Genomic DNA, 17,206 nt, shown 5'->3' on the forward strand with positions numbered 1-17,206 from the left:
GCCAAGAATGTCTGACGGTTTGACTGTGAAAGTTGTTTGAGGTGGTTTTCTTTATTTCTGGGCTTGTTGTATTGTTTGAAGTAGCATCCTGCATCTGGTTTACTAGAATTTACGGTATCTTGCAAGAAACCATAATAAAAACATCCATTCATTCATTCTTTCAGTAATAATTCTGTATAATATTATTAATAGATATGTAATAAGTAATGACCAATAGAGGTAAAAAAAAAAGAGAAACAGAAATAAAGAAGATGGTCTAAAAGGAGAATTATCTATTTATTTGTTTCATTAAAACATTTCATGCATATACAAAATATTTAATTTAGCCAAGCGAAATGAAAGCTATAGAGACAAAAATATCTCTAAAATGCATAGAAAAAATGGAAAAAGAAAGTTTTGCATTATATTAAGAAGCAAAATTAAATGTTCACATATTGGGTTTTAAATTCATTAAAATCACAGAGGAGATGTTGATTGACAAAACCCTCTTGTTTCAGAGAAAGCATATTATAATAACAAATATTGACAGCGAAATTTTTGGCTGTTGACGCCACAAACTCCTTATTATCGTCCATAAGTAACAGGCTACATGCCACTAAAATACATAGACAATGTTTCCTACTAATTGGATTACAGTAATATTGTCATTATTTGACTTGTATATTTGTTTTAATATAAAGAAAGCTAATTTGCAAGCATGCTAAGCATAAATGCAACAAACCAGCAGCTTAATAAATGAAGGACAGTTTCAATGAAGAGAAGAAGAGATTCTCTGAGCGCTTCGGCTCGGACGATACGTCACTCCAGCTTCCGCAGGGCTTCGCACAGTTTCCCCATTTCACCTGAAATAAAAAGAAAAATGTCAAATTGTAAAAAGAAATCATAATATAGCATGATGTGAATGTAATGTGTAATCCCTAAAATCACTGTCTAGATGATCAAAACGACTAATAAAACATTCATGCTATATATATATTGACATTTCTATAATTGCTTTTTCTTGTGAATAACTGGATAATATTACCTCTTCTAAATTATTCAAAATAAAACTATTGATCACAGTCTTTTATGGTCTACTCCGCCTCAGCTGATATAAGGAGCACCTACCCCATCAGAAGAAATAACTACACTTTTATTAAATATAAAAAGGCTGAAACTACAACGATTATTTTCAAGATCCTCAAATCCTCAAATATCTTGTTTCGTGATGACCAACAGTCCAAAACCTAAAGATATTCAGTTTGCTGTCATGGAGGACTAAAGAAACCAGAAAATATTTACATTTGAGAAGCTGAAATCAAAGAAGTTCAGTATTTTTTTCTTAAAAAATGACTAAAATCATTAATTGATTATCAAAACAGTTGCTGATTAATTTTCCGTCGATCAACTAAGCGATTAATCAACTAATCGTTGCAGCTCTAAAATATCATATTAGGCTTATTAAGCTTCAAGGTAAATGGGGTTCGGCATTACACACACACCAAATACCACATATTAAATGAATGAAACGGTTGTTTAAACCATCATCTAGTAACAAGATGTGTCAGGATCAGGTGACACATTGATCGATCACATCGTACATCTGCTTCATAGAGAAACTGCTGAGTTTTTAGTTTAAATTTCGAAAAAACAAACGGCCCAATCAGTCACAATCAGGTTGTGTTACCACCACAGCTAACCACTTTCCTGGGGAAAACCTCTTTTGTTGACCTAATTGTAACCTATAAACAACCAATCATGACGGCGTCACAGGAGGACACTGCTTCATTTTAGGTTGGGAACCGAAGCTTTAGATAATAAGTGATGCACAAAAATGATAAAATAACTGATGTAGGGGGTGATATTTACTATTGATGCTGTCTGCCAGGTTGCTGAGCTGCTGGGTGCTATCCAGCACTTCAATACTCTGGGTGTAGGGGTTGTAGCGCACTGTGAAAGGTCTGGGAATAGTGGCTGCAAATTTCCTGTAGACGGAGAGAGACATCAGAGTTCAACAGGTTTTGTATGTAGCCTGAACTTCCTGTATATAAATGCACTGCAGGAGAAATAGGAAAGCTTAAAATCAGACATCATTTCATACCTCACTTTCTCTTTGGCATCCTCAAAGCTCTCAGCAACAAAGTAAACAGGCTGGTACTCTGTGATTGGGTATTTCTGGAGGCTGGTCTTATCTGGGTCGAATGGCTGGAGCTTGGGCTCGTCTGTCAAGCAGTACTAGAAGAAAACAGTGTAGAAATGATATATTTAATAAACTGTACAGGTTTCGATTTCTCAATGAGTCTCTGTGTTTCCGTCGCGTCGTCGGTAAACAGGAAGTGCAGCATGATTCAAGGTGCGGCTTTTCTGCTGATGTGAGGATCTGCAGAGTGCACATCCTCTCCTGACAGCGGCTGATGTAATTTATGACCTGGATAACGCGCCCGCTGTTCATCCTCTCTCTGCCCACACTTACCCAGTGAACCACTTTACCCACAACCCCGCTGGGCAGGCAAGCCGAGGCCGCCGTTCCGACTCCCCCAGTGACACATTAAACCCGAATCTGAGTGGACCACTAACCCACTGCCTGCACCGCTGTGGTTGTGCAACAAGGCGAATGTGTTATAACAACAGATGGGGAGTCAGCAGGAGGTAGGCGAAAAGCAAACCATTTATCTTGCAGCTGCGGGGGGTCCATGTTTACTGAAACTGACGTACAGGTTGCTTTCTTGCAGCTTATGACTCTAACAATTGTGTCACCCCCCCTTCCCCCCCTCCTCCTCCTTACCTGCAGCTCTCCAAACGATGAAAGCAAGCCAGCTCCATAAGCTTTGATCTCTGAGCCCTGCTTACACAGGCCAAACTCCACTGTGAACCAGTAGACCTGAGGACAGACATGAGGTTCATAAAATATGATTTATACACCAAACCCAGGCAACGATTCAGTAAACACAGAAAAGCAAGGCTCTATGGTTATTCAACAGGCTCCTCTGGAATCCAGAAACCCAATACTTGAGAAGATTTAAAGGATCAGTTCACCCAAATTACAAAAAAACACATAGTTTTGGTTTTTATTTGACGCGGTTTGAAAATATCCATCATATATTTCTTTTGCTGCACAATGCAATAGAAATGATGCTCACAGCATTGACATTAATGGATAATCCGCAGACCTCAGTGTCAACAGTTTTCATGGTGAATATTTCTTTGTTTCCAATGGAAACTGTTCAGTGTGCATGGCGACAGAAATCTCAGAGACACGTGTCTCAGAACCTAGGCAAATGAAACCAAAACTATCTCCATAGCACAGCTACATGAGAAGATCTGGTTTTTTTTGTGATTTGGGTAACCTGACCCCAAAAATGAAATATTAAACATTACACAAAGTCTATCATTCAGGGATGTAAAAGTTCAGAAGCACCTGTTTCAGTCTTATTTAGGTGAAAAACACACCTGACTTAAATTAGTGCAACAAGGATGAAATTATAAATGAATGCAACCTATATCAATACAATCTACCAGAATCAGAAGCTGCCAAATGCTGATTAGTTCATCTAATATTAATATTTCTCTTGTACACAGTACTCACAGTAGCAAGTTTCTCTATGTACTCATCAGGGGCACCGAGGGAAGCGAGACCAATTTCCTATTCAGGAGATAAAGAGATGTTAGGATAACACTTAATTGATGCTTTATTGCAGCAGCAGCAAAAACAGATCTTAGAGGTAACAGGATATGTAATTAGAAAGTTATTGTATATACACACAGTATATAATAAGTAAATTAAGCTATATTTAATAGATTTTTGGCTATGATAAGATGCTTATTTACCTGTGAGAACTGGGCAAAACTGGGGTCAGCAAACAGAGGAACGTGACCCAGCAGCTCATGGCAGATATCCCTATAATAGAAATACAATTTAAACTCTCTTTTTCTTTAATATTATTATTATTATTATATTATATACAGTGTTTCTCCATCTTTCAACGGTTGAGGATGGACTCTCGACACTCACGGCTCAGGTGTGTACGTGGGCTTGGAGCTGTGGCGAATGTACTGCGTGGAATGGAAGACACGGAAGGCGAGCCCGGCCAGGAAATCCCGAGACGAGAGAAGACCGGCCACCGGGCGAAGCCGGAAGCCCGTGCACGCTGCAGCGGAGGAGCGGAGAGATGAAGGAGGAGGATGAGTGTTTGGTTGTGTTGAATAAGAGCAGTTGGTGAGAGGAGAGAGGGAGGGAGGAAGAGGAAGTTGGGCATTTGAGCAGGACCTACTTCCCACATTCACATTATTAACTGTATGACTCAGTCAATAAGAGAATGACTAATAATGACAATAATATATTTTAATTTTAACAAGTAAATAAGGCAGACAAGTAAAGATAAAAATCTCAGGATCATTCATTAGTCAGAGTCGAGGCAGCACACATGACAGATGAAGATGACAGGTGACGAAGATGATAGGTGATGAAGACAGGACTTACACTGCAGGAAGCGGGAGACGTCCTCCAGCTGGGGGACGTTGTCCTGCCTGTAGCCGCAGTATTTCTCCAGCAGGGGGAAGACCCGGTTGTGCTCGCGGCAGGCGTGACTCGGATACAGAGTCTTCAGCTCCTTGAACACCGTCCCCCATGTGACCTTTTCCTCCTCTGTGTACTCCACTCTGGGGATGATTTGGCCACTGGGACAAAGACACAAGGGTTTTAATAGTTATAAACTGTTATATATATTTAAAAGTGAAGCATGGCGGGATGTAAATAGACAAAACACAGGAAAATGAAGAAAAGACACGCATGCAGCACGTTTTATGGAGGGACTGTCATATTTGTCTATGACCTTGTTCCTTCAGTTGGAGATGTTTGCAGAATGATGTATGTGCAGAGTTTGACACTAGAGGCCTTTTTTAACATTCATCTTTTAAAGGAGGAAAGTTTCTCTGTGCTCACTGAAAATCTGAGTTTAAAGCGTTTACCATGTTTTGTGACATCACAGCTAGTTTGGGGGCCAGTTGTGGTCCAGTATGCAACTTTCACAAATGTGATGAAGCCTCCAGCGCACAAACACTGAGACTGGACTTTACAGTGAAACAGGAGACAGCTTGTGTCCAGCAGTTAAACAAATATTCATAGATTCTTTATTTTCGATGGGGGAGAAGGAGTAGATGTCAATTTATGGATTTTGAACAAGGTTACTGAACATTTTTTGTGGAAAAAACTTGTCAGACACTTTTTATTGTCCCCAGCTGAGGATTTTCACACGTCTTAAAACATGTCTGGAGAGGATCTTTTAGCCTTCAGAATAATTTAAAGCATGCTGGCCCACAAAAATCTCAGTTTTTTTTCTACAATCCGCATTTTTTCCATATCTATAAACCCTCTACAGACTTTTTCATGTAGGTCTGCATGTCAACAGCAACCCTCGGTTCATATACAGTATCAGTATTTTTTTTATAATGGCTCAACAAAATCTATTTCATTGTTTTGGTAATTTGTTCACACTATAAAAGTTGCCACAATAAGTCTTTTTGCTTCTACACTACACACCCTAATCACATAATATCCTAATATTCCTAAACTTCACAGAGTAATGAACACATTTAAGTTGTCGGTTTAGTATTTTATTCTATTTTTTTAAATTATTCGGTTGTTTCGGTTGTGTGACCACATTTCCCCAATGATGATGGACCACATCAGCACAGTTGAACTCCATTATTTGTCAGTATTAGACAGCTACAGTATGTAAATGTGAACCACCTCAGTGGGCATTTTTACTGGGCTTGATGCTCTTTGTAGTGCCTGTGAATAATACTTCTTAATTATACACACAAAGACCAGGGGCCCTTTAAATCCACCAGCGGCTCCCTATAATTTGTCCTTATTTGTTTACGATCATTTTAAAGGCAAAGCAGGGAAATAAATCAGCCGCTCGATTATAAAAAAAAATCTTTCCTCCATAACTTTTCTCCAAGCTTGAAAAACAAAAAGAAACATTTTTAAGAGTAGTTACTGTCTGTAGTTGTAGGCGATGTCGGCAAACTCCTTCCTGCGGGCCCTGTAGACTGGATCTGTGAAGCCCTGGACACACACACACGGACACACACACACACACACACAGACACACACACACACAAAGGAAAGCCATGTTAGATCTCATGATCGGAGCCGAGCCACTCACAACTAAATCAAAGAGAGGAAATCCTCTGCTAAGGCTAAACCCTGTGGCCTTTGACAGCATTATGCACTCCGTCTCTAATAAGAGCACGCAAATACATATTCAAATGAAGCCTTTGTAGAGTGTTTTTCAGCTTATGATGAATACATTTCGCTTTAATGGCGGTGGCAAAAGGGAGCAATTATCTATAATTATAGGGGCTCAATTAAAGCAATGACATCAATTTTGTGTGTCTAGATAGTTTCCATTAGAATAGACGGCAGAGTGCGGCCTGTCATCTCCGCAGGCCTGTCTTTCATAAGACATGTGGGCGTGAGTGGACATGTATTCACACAAATTCACACACAAACACACACACACGCACACACGCAGAGAGGCAGGATGTCGCAAACAGACAGTGATGGATGAGTCAGTCCTTACTGGGTGATCAGCATCCAGCTCGGAGCCATAACTGAGGATCTGGTTGGCAAAACGGTCCAAGTCCTGGATGTCATTAGGGAACCATGGCACTGGAAGACAATAACAGTTATTCAATGTCAGTAATTTATGTTTTTATTCAACTTGTATTTATGCAGGTCAAATCAATTAAATATTCATTCTAAGATACTCACTGTTAGAAAAAAGTGTTTTCTAGAGTAACTGGCATATGTTTGATTAGGATGTAATCAATCAATCAACAGAAAATTCTAATTATTTAATGGTTTAAGTCATTTTTAAAGCACAGGAAGTGAAGATTTGCAGCTTTTCACAATTTTATATCTTTGTAAATTGAATAATTTTTCATCTTGAACTCTCATTTTCTGACATTTTACCAAAAAACCCCCAGATATTATATATAATTATACTGAATATTGTGTAATTCTGGACTGATATAAATGAGTACAAATTGATATTGATGATGATGGTGAAGACGATGTTTTGCCTATAGGATTTTTTCTTTTCGTTGCCGTGGCATTTTGACACTCAGCAGAACAGGACACAAAGAGCATCTGCTTGTTCATACGGATTTATGACACTCAAAAACACTGGGGCCCGATCATTAATCTACATTTGTGCCGTGTGGTCCAGCCCGAGGGCCCGGGAAGACAATAGGCCCCTGCCAGGCTCCTCGATAAACAGGCCGTCTCCAAAACAGGCCATAAATATCCCATCGTCCACTTGACCCTGACCAGTAGACCAGCGTCTTTGCCGAGGTCAGAGGAGGATCCATGGTGGCCCTGTCTGTCTCAGCCCGCCGTGACCTTGGCATGTTCTCGCTGCCTGTGTTAGTCTGGGACTGAGACACAGAGCTCCTCTGTTTCTGACAGGCCTGTTGGTCCTCAGTAGCTAAACTAATGTCATTCTGGAAACAACTAATAAAGGGGTCTAGATGAGGGCGATGGACCATCAGTCTTATCTGCGACGCTGGCTGTCTATTACCAAGTCTGGCTGGGACGGTTCATAAAACGCCACCCAACACTGTGCTCACTTGATAAATGGACCATTTCAGCTGTGTTAGTCTCAATTTAATCTTATTTAAAAATATATATAAATCACTGACATAAGCTCGGGTGCGGTTAACCAAAGTCACGCATCAAATCCCCAAGTCGATTAGATATTTTCTTTTTTATTTTCGTTTGAATTGTCTTGTACATCCACAGGGGTTTTGTCTTGTGCAACACAATAATCTGTGACTTACTTACTTATGATAAATGAGATCAGATGAGTCCTGAATGTTTTATTTTATTATTTAAAAAATATTTCCAAGATTCGACAGGTTTTATAGATGCAGGAGTTGTTTCTCCTCACAGTTGGACTACAACGATGATGGTCTTTAAACAGGAGTAAAACCAGAGATCAGTCAACAGACTCCAACTAGTAACAGCTGCAGCATCACTACACTTGCTACAAATTTGTTTTAGGATTGATTTAAACATTTTATTGATTACTTTAAGTATTTTAACCAAGGCCTCAGGCTCTAGATTCAGAGTTGCCCAAACAATAACCTGCTGGCTGTTCCTGTCTCTGGATTTGAGACTGGAGGGTATCGTGCCTTTGCCGTCAGGGCTCCTTTTTCCTTAAAACTAATTTCTATTTATATCTTTTATGTGACATTTTTATATTCTTATTATGTTTTACAGGCTGCACGTTGTATATTTTTATCTTGTGTGTCAGTAAAGCACATTGTAACCTTGGTGTTTACTGCTGTTAGGGCTGCAACTAATTTTCATTATGGATTAATCGGATGATTATTTATTTTTTGATTAATTAATTAGTTGTTTGGTCTATAAAATGTCAGAAACAGGTTAAAAATGTTGATCACTGCTCACTGATCAGCTTATTGTCATAGAAGACTAAAGAAACCAGAAAATAGTCACATTTGAGAAGCTGCAATCAGAGAATTTCCGCATTTTTTTCTTTAAAAAAATGACTCAAAATGATTAATTGATTATAAAAATAGTTGCCGATTAATTTTCTGTTGATACTTGTAACAGTTTTTATTGTTTGTTGTGTTTAAAGCACTTTGAAACATTGGTTTTCAAAGTTGCTATACAAATAAACTTAATTATTATTATTATTATATTTATTTTAAGAGTTTTTGTTAGATTTCGGCTCCTCATATAGTGATAAAAACTGCAAGATCACATGTAGGATCAGCTTATTCTCTATCAGTTTTCATATGATGATCAGTGGCATCCAGTTCTAAACTCTCCCACCATATATATTATCAACATTTATACATATTTTTATCATGTTGAGGATTCATGGTTTTGTTGTTCACTGTACATCCTCCTCACTGCGCTTGTGCACACACTCCCTCACCTGTGTCCTTCTGTTTGTTGCGTGACAGCTCATGCACGTGGCCGCTGATCTGTGTGCGCAGGCCGTCGATGACCTCATCCAAGGCCTGGGAGCAGCTGGAGTCCACGCTGATGAAGAACTCATATTGGTCTTTCATCCGTGCCGGACGGGACTCAATGTGCGTCAGGTTGATGCCCTTGTCCTGCAGTTTACAGAAACACAGGACTTTGGTGAGACCTGGGTTGATCTTTGTTGGTGTTTTAAAGAGTGTTTATTTAGCTGTTTAGCTTGTCCATCTCTGAGAAAGAAATCCATTTTATTTAAAAAATGATTGCATAAAAGATAAACACTTTTGTGGCAAACAACAGAAAATGTGTTTGCTCTATCAGGCTGCGGCACTGCCTTCGTTCGACCACTAGATGGAGTCGTGTGGTCACTAAAGCGATGGCTATTTATCAGACTTTGTGGAGTCCGCCGTGACCTCGGGGTCAGAGCTGCCTTGAACTTTCTCTCTGAAAACTGACACTCAGCCAGCCAACTGGACACGCATAATAAAAGCATTCAGGACACACTGTAGAGGTTTAGTTCAACATCGTCAAATACATTTCTTATTCTATAGCATGAACATAAGAAGACCTTTGGGATGTTTCCAGATTCTTTTTTTTTTTTAGACACAGCGGCGCTGGATTACGCTGGAAGGCATGACTATCCTTAAGTGGCAATTAGGTTCAAAAAATGTGTTTTTGTTTTGTGTAACTTTGGGGAGGGAGAGGGAGTATGTTGTTCTCTCTTTACTATAGGCCAAGTGAAGAGGAGGGCGTGAGTAGGGGCCTCCCGTTTTCTCCCATCTGGATCCTATTCTGTCTATCACAGTAAGGGCCATATGTGGGCTTGCATCCCCCAGGAGTCACTGTAGAAATGAGTTTACCTGGAACGAGTCCAGGTTGGCATTTAAAAGAACGAATGAACTCTTTCTCTGTGATGTGCTGTGTGTCACTGTCAGCAGATTCACTGTAGCCTGATGCGTATGTCAAAGGTGATAAATAATATTTTGCAACTCAAATTTTCAATTATTCAACTTAATTCACATAATTATTCCCCACAAGTTCAAGGGTAAGATATATTTTCAAGAAAAACATTTATACAACCTATACTGAATGTATTATGTATACAGGACACTCATGAAGTGAGTCCACATAAAGGCTATTATGCATTATTGACTTTTAAATCTACACTAATCACAAAGTGGTCTAGATACAGAGAATTATAAGAGATTTTTAAGCTTTAAAGAATTGAAATATGGCTTGTGCAAAAGTGGTTTCACTTCAATATGTGGTTGATGCCCTTTTCATATTTTGTTTGTGCACTGCAACAATAAACTGGAATGATTAAGCTACAATCTATGTACATTTCTACAGTCAAGTAAGATAAATATTAGGTCACTTGATCAGCTTTGAACCAAATATGTGGCCCCTGTCCTTAGAAAAAAGCTCAGAGAGCTCAGTGATGTTGCCGTGTACAAAGAGAAATATTTCTGCATGTGTGTTATCGGTGGCCTAGTCCAGCTTAACATGGTCATGACTAAATCCTAAAGCAGCTGGATGCAGGGGTCGTTTTATCAGATTTCTGTACCCTTCCGAGCTCTCCCTCTGCTTTATAGCAGGTGATATAGCCCCTCTGTCACCCTGACTGAGGTGCAAGGTCAAGGTCGCTCCATGGATCTGATTCGTCACATGAAAACCACGCTGCCATGTCACATGCGCCGGAGTCTCAAGCGGATAAACAATGTGGCGGTCTCAGAAAGGACTTTCATAATGAAATATGGAGATTAGACACTCACACGAGATGAAAATGAGCACATGATAGATGCTCGGCTAAACGTTAGCACATGGCTCCACAGAGCAGTCGTTTTCAATTTGACAGAAAAAAAAAATGAGGGAGAAGTGCAGTGCGTTCTCTTTAAAGCTGTGTTTTTCAGACTATCAGCACTGATGTAGTCTGAGGGGAATCAACATATGTTACATTGGAGTAAGGGAGGGGTGTGTCGATGGTTTGGGGGTCATTTGGTCTGTTTTACAGACAGGCTGGAAAGAGGAGAGGAGGAGGAGGAGGGAGGAGGAGGAGGAGGGGGTGGAGCAGGGGGAGGATCTGAAAAATGCGAGCTCATAGGTTCAAAGAGGATCCTGATGTTTACTGCTGCATTTGCAGAGCAGCATTTGGCTCATATTTGGTATTAATCAGACTCAACACGCCCACATCTACCCCCAAGAAAAGAATTTCCCGCAATATGTTTTTTCTTTAATTTAAACCATCTTGCATTTTGGGATGTTTTGCATGTTTTTTGGACCGTTTCCAGCGAAATATTCGGGAGGCACACTTTGTGTTTTGCCTGCAAGAAGAGCAAACTCGAACCTTGATATGACATCGATGTTGAAGATCAAACAATGGAGGTGCTGCCAATCAGTGTTTGCTTCGAGCCTTCGAGCCTTCATCCAGTCACGTACACACAGGTGGCTCAGATCGATAAGATCTGAGCCACCTAAGAGAATAAAAAGTGGCATGCTGACCTTCTTGTGTATTCGTATCCTTCGCTAAATTATTGCAACAATACAGCAAACATTGTAAAAATACTATATTAAAAGTATAAATCCTGCATCTGAAATCATGCTTTGGTAAAATTATTCAAGTTTTATTAGAAAAATGTAATTAAGTATCAAAAATTGAAGTGCTTGTTATACTAAATGGTCACTTACAATGTAATTTTATTATGGTGGATCATTATTACTGATGTGTTACTACATAAGCAACATTTTAAAGGGGCACTCCACCCATTTTTACACATGAAATTCAGTTTACTCATCGTGGGGAGTGTTACCCTGCTTCTGAAAACAGTTGTACAATGTCTTTTGTGGCTCTGCAGGGAGCTTTCCAAATTGAAAAATAACCCCGATGATATCATGGTGTCGAGGCTTAAATCTAAAGTTGACCGTGCTTTTGCCATCAGGGCCCCTCGGCTTTGGAACGACCTGCCTGAGGATATAAGGCTCGCAGAATCAGTGACTTCTTTTAAATCACGTCTTAAAACCCATTTTTACAGACTTTCTTTTATTTAATGTTGTCTTTCGAGCATCTTTGTATTGTCTTTTAATCTTTTTATCATCTCTCTATTGTTTTTTTTGTGTTGTGTCTTTGCTTTGCATTGTACTACTTTTGCTTTGTCTGTCAAAGCACTTTGTAAACTGTGTTTCTAAAGGTGCTATATAAATAAAGTTATTATTATTATTATTATTATTATGGTGTTATAAAGTGGAGGTCTTGGGGTTTGAAAGAAGTAGGCGTTTAGGATGCGTTTAAAGGCGAGTGTGTAGGATTTAGTAGCATCTAGCGGTGAGGTTGCAGATTACAACCAACTGAATACCTCCCCTCCCCTTCCAAGCACGTAGCAGAATTTATGGTGGCCACGAAACTCGCAAAAATGTGAGAGGCCCTCTCTAGAGCCAGTGTTTGGTTTGTCCATTCTGGGCTACTGTAGAAACATGGCGGTGCAACATGGTGGCTCTGTGGAAGAGGAACCGCTCCCTATGTCGATATAAGGGCTCATTCTAAGGTAACGAAAACACAACAATTCTTATTTTCAGGTGATTATACACTAATTAACTTATGAATATTATATTCCATTTCTGTCAGTATTTCTGCCACTAGATCCCCCTAAATATTACACACTGGCCCTTTAATACAAGACACTATTGAGTTGCATTATGGGAAACACAGGATCCAGTAGCTTTTTGGAGCTTAACCTATACTAGGGACTATAGGTCAGGATATCTCGGCCATTGCAGCTTTGATTTTTAACCATTTTGTTTTCAATCTTGTGAGCCCTCCAAATTCATGAAGTCTATCCCTGAAATGTTCAGGAACATTTCCTGCATAGAATCATATGTGAATGGGAGGGAGGGGCAGGGATGGATATTCAGGAAAATCTGCACCACCAATTTCCCACCTCAAGACCTGATAACATTTCAGGGAAAATGCTGGTTGTGAATAAAAACAGTAACATTGCAAGGACAAGGACGTAAAGGGTTACATCCGTTTGACGAAAGACGCTTTCTACTGGAGCAAGCGAACCAATCACAAGACTGGACTTGTGGGCAACGTACTGCGAGTTGGAACTTTCTCATATTACGGCTAAACCGTACACCAAAATATGTTTCTGGAAACATTTGATTTTAGAAACAGGCAATGCAGTAACATAATCTCGGTTCATATTTGATCAAGTCTGCCTAGTTTGAAAGTTTGATCTGAGTTCTGTGAGTTTCGCTCTCTTCTTCTGTTGCATAAGTGTTGCATTACCGCCATCTACTGGACTCTACCTTGCTCCATCTATTCCAGCATCGCCATGTCATGTGTGAATAGCACAAGATGAAAATGTTCCTGAGTGTAGCTGCATGTGTGAATAGTGAAAATCACCAGCGGTGTCTGAAAGGTTATCCCAGTAATTTACCAGGAACTATGTGTGAAAGAGGCTTAATACTGTAGCTGGTTATGGTTGACTAATTTTATGTCTATTTTATATAATATTGGGTAGTTTAGTCTATAGCAGTGTATTAACAGATCATATGTTTTGCACATAAAATTCAAAAGTTCAATACTTGAGTGAGTACACTTAGTTCTTACCCAAATCTGCAAACTACCAGTGGTCGATCAGTTCACTATCAGTGGGACAGAGGATCATTTTCGTGGAGGCTGAGTCACATTCAGTCCAATGTTTGAGTATTTCATTATTGTAGGAACATTGGAGGTGGGTTTGTGGATCAAAGAACCACCTATCTTGTTTGCACATGACTGATAGACAAACATCTGAGATAAGCTCCGTTTGTTTAATTTCTTTTTCTGAAGGGAGAGAGATGAGCACAAGAACTGGAACAAAACAACTACAGATAATCATACGTATGCTTTTTTCTGACTAAAGCGGTTAGAATTAAATGGTGTAACTATTTGAAATGATGTAATGAACACTGTAATATATTAGTACCTCAAGGAAATGTAATTAAATGTTCTGTTTGTGTAGCTTGTTTTGTTTAATGTTAATCAGTAACTTTACGGACGTGAATGACCTGAAAAAGCTTGATGGTCAATTCTGTTTGGATCAGACGATTATTCTTTTACACATTCAGCCTTTTTACACTCTTTTAAAGTCCCCGTTCACTCAAAAAAATTAAGTTTTTCTTATTGTTACTTTACATGGATGTTTGAGCTTCACTGTGCAGAGTTTGACACTAGAAGATTGTTTTCACATTCATCTCATGAAAGTGTGTTCACCTTAAATCTGCACGTACGAGCGGCATTTCATGACGTCACAACTAGTTTGGAGCCAATCATGGTCCAATATGCATCTTACGAAAGTGTGATGTGGAAACTTGAAGCCTCCTTTTTTTTAAACAAAGTGATTTTTTTATGTGGAAAAACCATATCAGACACCAATTATCTTGTGGATTCTTCTGATTAAATAAAACATTATAACATTGACCTTTAAAACAATGGAGATCAGGTGATGTAAAGTCTTTCTTAGCGACTGGAAGAGTGAGTTTTAACCACACCATGAAGAGATTAGTTTTACCCAAACTAGGCCACACCACCCAAACACTTAATAAACATTCCTCCGTCCTCTGGTTGGTTGTTAAATGCAGGAGTAACTGCTAGTAATTTTGCCCTCATCACTTGGGGGTCAAGCCGAACCAGGTTTTCATGTTCTTAGAGGAGGAATAGCTCTTCTAATGATGCCAGTTTTACAGTATGTTTGCCGCGGGGGTGACTAATGACAGATAATTAAGAGTCTTATCACGTAATAAGCTGGATTCGAGGGATAAGAGTGAAGGGGTGACATGTATGTGTGCTCTCCAGTGGAGAAAATGGATTTACCTCAAAGAGCCGCAGGGCCTTGGCTAAAGCTCCGACCTCCTCCTTCAGCGAGAAGATGCAAGAGATCACTTCAGACTTCTTGTTGGTCTCCTCCTCCAGGTACATGGAGCCCCTTCGCCTCCGCTGAAAAGAAACAATCCAGTCACAGTCATAACTCGGTGCATAAATGTGGAGTTGTGCAGAAATTTATGGAGTTTGTGATTTGGACTTTATGTTTTACAAAAGTGGAATTGTCAGGGGAGCAGCTAATACTACTGGTACTGTAGAATTCAGACATGACAGAGAAGAACGGATATTAAATGCAGTTATTGCCCGAAACAAAACCGACATTTTTATAGTCATCATCTTGATCTCCTTATGATCACTGGGATGAAAAGCATGTGTTTTTAACCATAAATCTGGCAGCGTAACTCTACCAAACCCATACTAAGCTTTCAAAACACCACAGCAAGATACACAGATATGCAGGAACGATGATTCCTGATGTCAGTTCTTGATATTTCTGTTTGATTTGGTGTTTTGATCTTATTTGAGTGTCTGTGTTTAATCACAGCCATATGTAGGAGAAAAAAAAAGAGCATGAAATCTAGTTGAAACCATGACATCCGACATTCTCTGATCTTACACAGTCACACCTTTAACCTTTCATCTCTGACCCCTGCAGTAACGCTGTCAGGGTCACATGCTCCTTAACAAATAGAAGAAGAAAAAAAAAAAAAAAGGACAAAAACACATCCAGTATTTCATCTGCAGGTGCGTCAGAGAAAAGCAAAATATCTTACAGATGAGGAAATTCCTGCACAGTCCAGATTTAACATTTTAGTTCATATTCATTAGATTTTTTTTCTTCCACTGAGCAAAAACAGAATTTAAAGAGGAAGAGTATGCAGGAATTCCTTCTCTGTAAAACCACAGAGGTTTAGTGAGTAAAAAGGTCTATGCACAAGCCTTTTCTATTGATCATTTGTCCTTTTTTTTTTCACCTGAAGCATTTTCTTTAAAAAGTTTGAAACATATTTGGAGAAGATTTTGCAGGAACTTGTCATATTAACCACGTATACTATTAGCTATTGTCCATTTTTCAGTAACATCAGCTGTTTTTTTTTACTCTATTCACTGAGAGACCTTTTGCAATTCCTATCTTTGTCTCCTGTTGTACCTGGAATATTCCAGTTATCACTGACTGTTTCACTGTTGTTGCATTAAAAAAAAGATTTGAATTAGTAGATTAAATATTACATGCAACAACTTGCTTTTTTCATCTTAAAGTAATCATATGCTGACAAAAAGAACATAGAAAAGAAGGATAAGTTGATGCATTTGCTCCTGGAAATAAAGAAGTGGTGATAAAACCAAATGCAAGGCACTTTTAAAGTCATTTAACAGATACTATAACATGTCAAGAATCAGATACCGTTGTGCCTGGTTCTTGGTCTGCATCTGGGTAGGTTCCATTGATTTTCTTATACGCTGCGTCCATCCTCTGTTCTTCAGGTAAACAGTGTGTCTGGGTTTGATGCTGAGCTTTGAGCTTCAGTGGACTCTGTCTGGGGCACCTCTCCTTTTTAACGCCGGGCCACGTGACACCACACCCCCCTCTGCATCGGTATGTCACGGGACGGTTGTTGTGAAACAGAATTACAATGGCACATGTGGTTCTTGTTGTCCACCGCTGGGTACGCGGGCTTTGCGTTTCAAGTTTTTTTGAGCTATCACCGCTGCTGCTGCCAAGAAGCCCGTGAGCGTGTTTGTGCGTGCGCGCGCGTTTATGCAGATTGGCTGACCTGACAACAGGTAACAGCAGGAAACAATACAAAACACGCGTAGTCATTCGTTAATTATAAACATATTGGACATTTTCTGTTTGTATCCAACGAAACAAACAAGTCTGATTATACAGCTGCAGCAGCATGGTTCCTAAGCCACGGTTGGAGGACCTTTATGGGGGCCTTTAGGAGAGTTTCAGGTTCCGGATGAATGAAATCAACAATAATGAAGTAGATAATGGAAGTATAAGATAAATCAAAACTACAATGATGTCAATAATTACCTATGAAATTAAACATATGAAAGCTATTTATTTATTTCAATTAAGTTCCCTTCCTAGTGATTGTCTTATGTATGCATATGGATATGTATTGTATGATATGTGTGATTTATTTTTCTTTTTATTTACTTCTGTTGTTTCTTTTGGTTTGTCTGTTTTTCATTTTGTTTTGTGTTGTTTTTGTCCCTTATGAAAGCCAAAATCAATAAAATAAAAAAAAGAAAAAAAAAAACCCAATAGGGGAGACCAGGGACAGTTGTAACATGGGACAGTTGTAACACCTTGAATTCCTCCAATCAGAAACAAGCTACAG

General features: G+C 39.2%; 1 protein-coding gene across 1 annotated transcript; it reads right to left on the reverse strand.

Moving 5' to 3' along the window:
* Positions 1–331: 331 nt before the first annotated feature.
* pah (phenylalanine hydroxylase) lies at positions 332–16,692 on the reverse strand. The gene is made up of 13 exons (XM_042403804.1): positions 16,261–16,692; positions 14,847–14,969; positions 8,949–9,129; positions 6,567–6,655; positions 5,982–6,049; positions 4,460–4,656; positions 3,992–4,127; positions 3,808–3,877; positions 3,566–3,622; positions 2,765–2,860; positions 2,081–2,214; positions 1,849–1,964; positions 332–842 (listed from the first exon to the last, which is right to left on the reverse strand). The coding sequence occupies exons 1-13, from the start codon at positions 16,675–16,677 to the stop codon at positions 799–801; spliced, it is 1,728 nt and encodes a 575-aa protein (XP_042259738.1). The 5' UTR covers positions 16,678–16,692; the 3' UTR covers positions 332–798.
* Positions 16,693–17,206: the final 514 nt, after the last annotated feature.

This window comes from Thunnus maccoyii, chromosome 23 (genome assembly GCF_910596095.1).
Source record: "Thunnus maccoyii chromosome 23, fThuMac1.1, whole genome shotgun sequence".
Lineage (NCBI taxonomy): Eukaryota > Metazoa > Chordata > Actinopteri > Scombriformes > Scombridae > Thunnus > Thunnus maccoyii.

Coding starts and splice junctions, on each gene's coding strand:
- pah (XM_042403804.1), bottom strand. CDS start 16,677: ATGACTACGCGTGTTTTGTATTGTTTCCTGCTGTTACCTGTTGTCAGG. Junction 9,130..14,846: donor AGGCCCTGCGGCTCTTTGAG/GTAAATCCATTT, acceptor TGTAAACTGCAG/GACAAGGGCATCAACCTGAC. Junction 1,965..2,080: donor GATGCCAAAGAGAAAGTGAG/GTATGAAATGAT, acceptor CTCCGTCTACAG/GAAATTTGCAGCCACTATTC.